General features: G+C 52.0%; 1 protein-coding gene across 1 annotated transcript in view; it reads left to right on the top strand.

The window, feature by feature from the left end:
• Positions 1-852, top strand: part of CES1 (carboxylesterase 1) — a gene marked incomplete at its 5' end in the record, with an annotated part of 43,125 nt that overhangs the window by 31,458 nt on the left and 10,815 nt on the right. The window contains one exon of the mRNA XM_019666815.1: positions 522-626. Within this exon, the coding sequence (XP_019522360.1) occupies positions 522-626 (105 nt within the window). The remainder of the gene's footprint in view (positions 1-521; positions 627-852) is intronic.

Genomic DNA, 852 nt, shown 5'->3' with positions numbered 1-852 from the left:
TTTCTGTCTCTTTCTCTATCCCTCCCTCCCCCGCTCCCTCGCCCTGTCTCTCTCTCCACACTGAACACTGATTCTGTGTGAGACGCTCTAGGCTCTGGGGAGCCCTGCCAACCGTCCATGGCCCCTCCATCGTGAAGCCTGCTTTCTCTCCACCTCATCTCCGCCTCAGGCCGCACTTTACAATACTTTCCAGAGGCCAAGTGCTAGGGAGTGGATAAGCCGAGGTTTGAAACCAGGCAGTGTGGTTCTAGAGTCCATGCTCTTAAGCCTACTCCATGCTGCCCCTCTTAGACATTCAGTTTGAGGTCGTTTTGCCCATTTTAACAGAGATAAGGTAACTGAGACAGAGGTTGTATAATTAGCACGACTGAGAGCCAGGATCCACACCTGCTGGTCTAGAGAAGTTTCTGCTACCCCCCTGCTGCCTTTAGAAATTGAGGTTGGGATAGAACACCTCTGATCCATCCAGCGAAGGGACGGACATAGCTCATGAATTCCTCTGTCGCCTGTGATCTCTGCAGCAAATTGCTGTCTTTGCTGGGTGTAAAACCACCACCTCGGCTGTCATGGTGCACTGCCTGCGCCAGAAGTCCGAGGATGCGCTCCTGGAGACGTCGCTGAAGATGGTAGGTGCATCCATTCTCATGGCCGCACGAGCCCCCCTCCCCTCCCTGTAAACTCAGCCCCAGGCTTCGTCATGCCAGCTGACCCCGCGCCCCAAGGTAACTACCTGGGACAGTGTCTCGTCACTCAGGAGCAATGGCACCCCTAGATCTGAATGGGGAATTTTCTTTTTTTCTTTTTTATTATGAAATATCTCAAATGTTAGCAATGTCAAAAACTAACATAATG

Source organism: Hipposideros armiger, unplaced genomic scaffold, assembly GCF_001890085.2.
Source record: "Hipposideros armiger isolate ML-2016 unplaced genomic scaffold, ASM189008v1 scaffold_479, whole genome shotgun sequence".
In the NCBI taxonomy this organism is placed as follows: Eukaryota; Metazoa; Chordata; class Mammalia; order Chiroptera; family Hipposideridae; genus Hipposideros; species Hipposideros armiger.
Note: the sequence above shows the minus strand (reverse complement) of the source record. Positions and strands in the feature narration are given on the sequence as shown.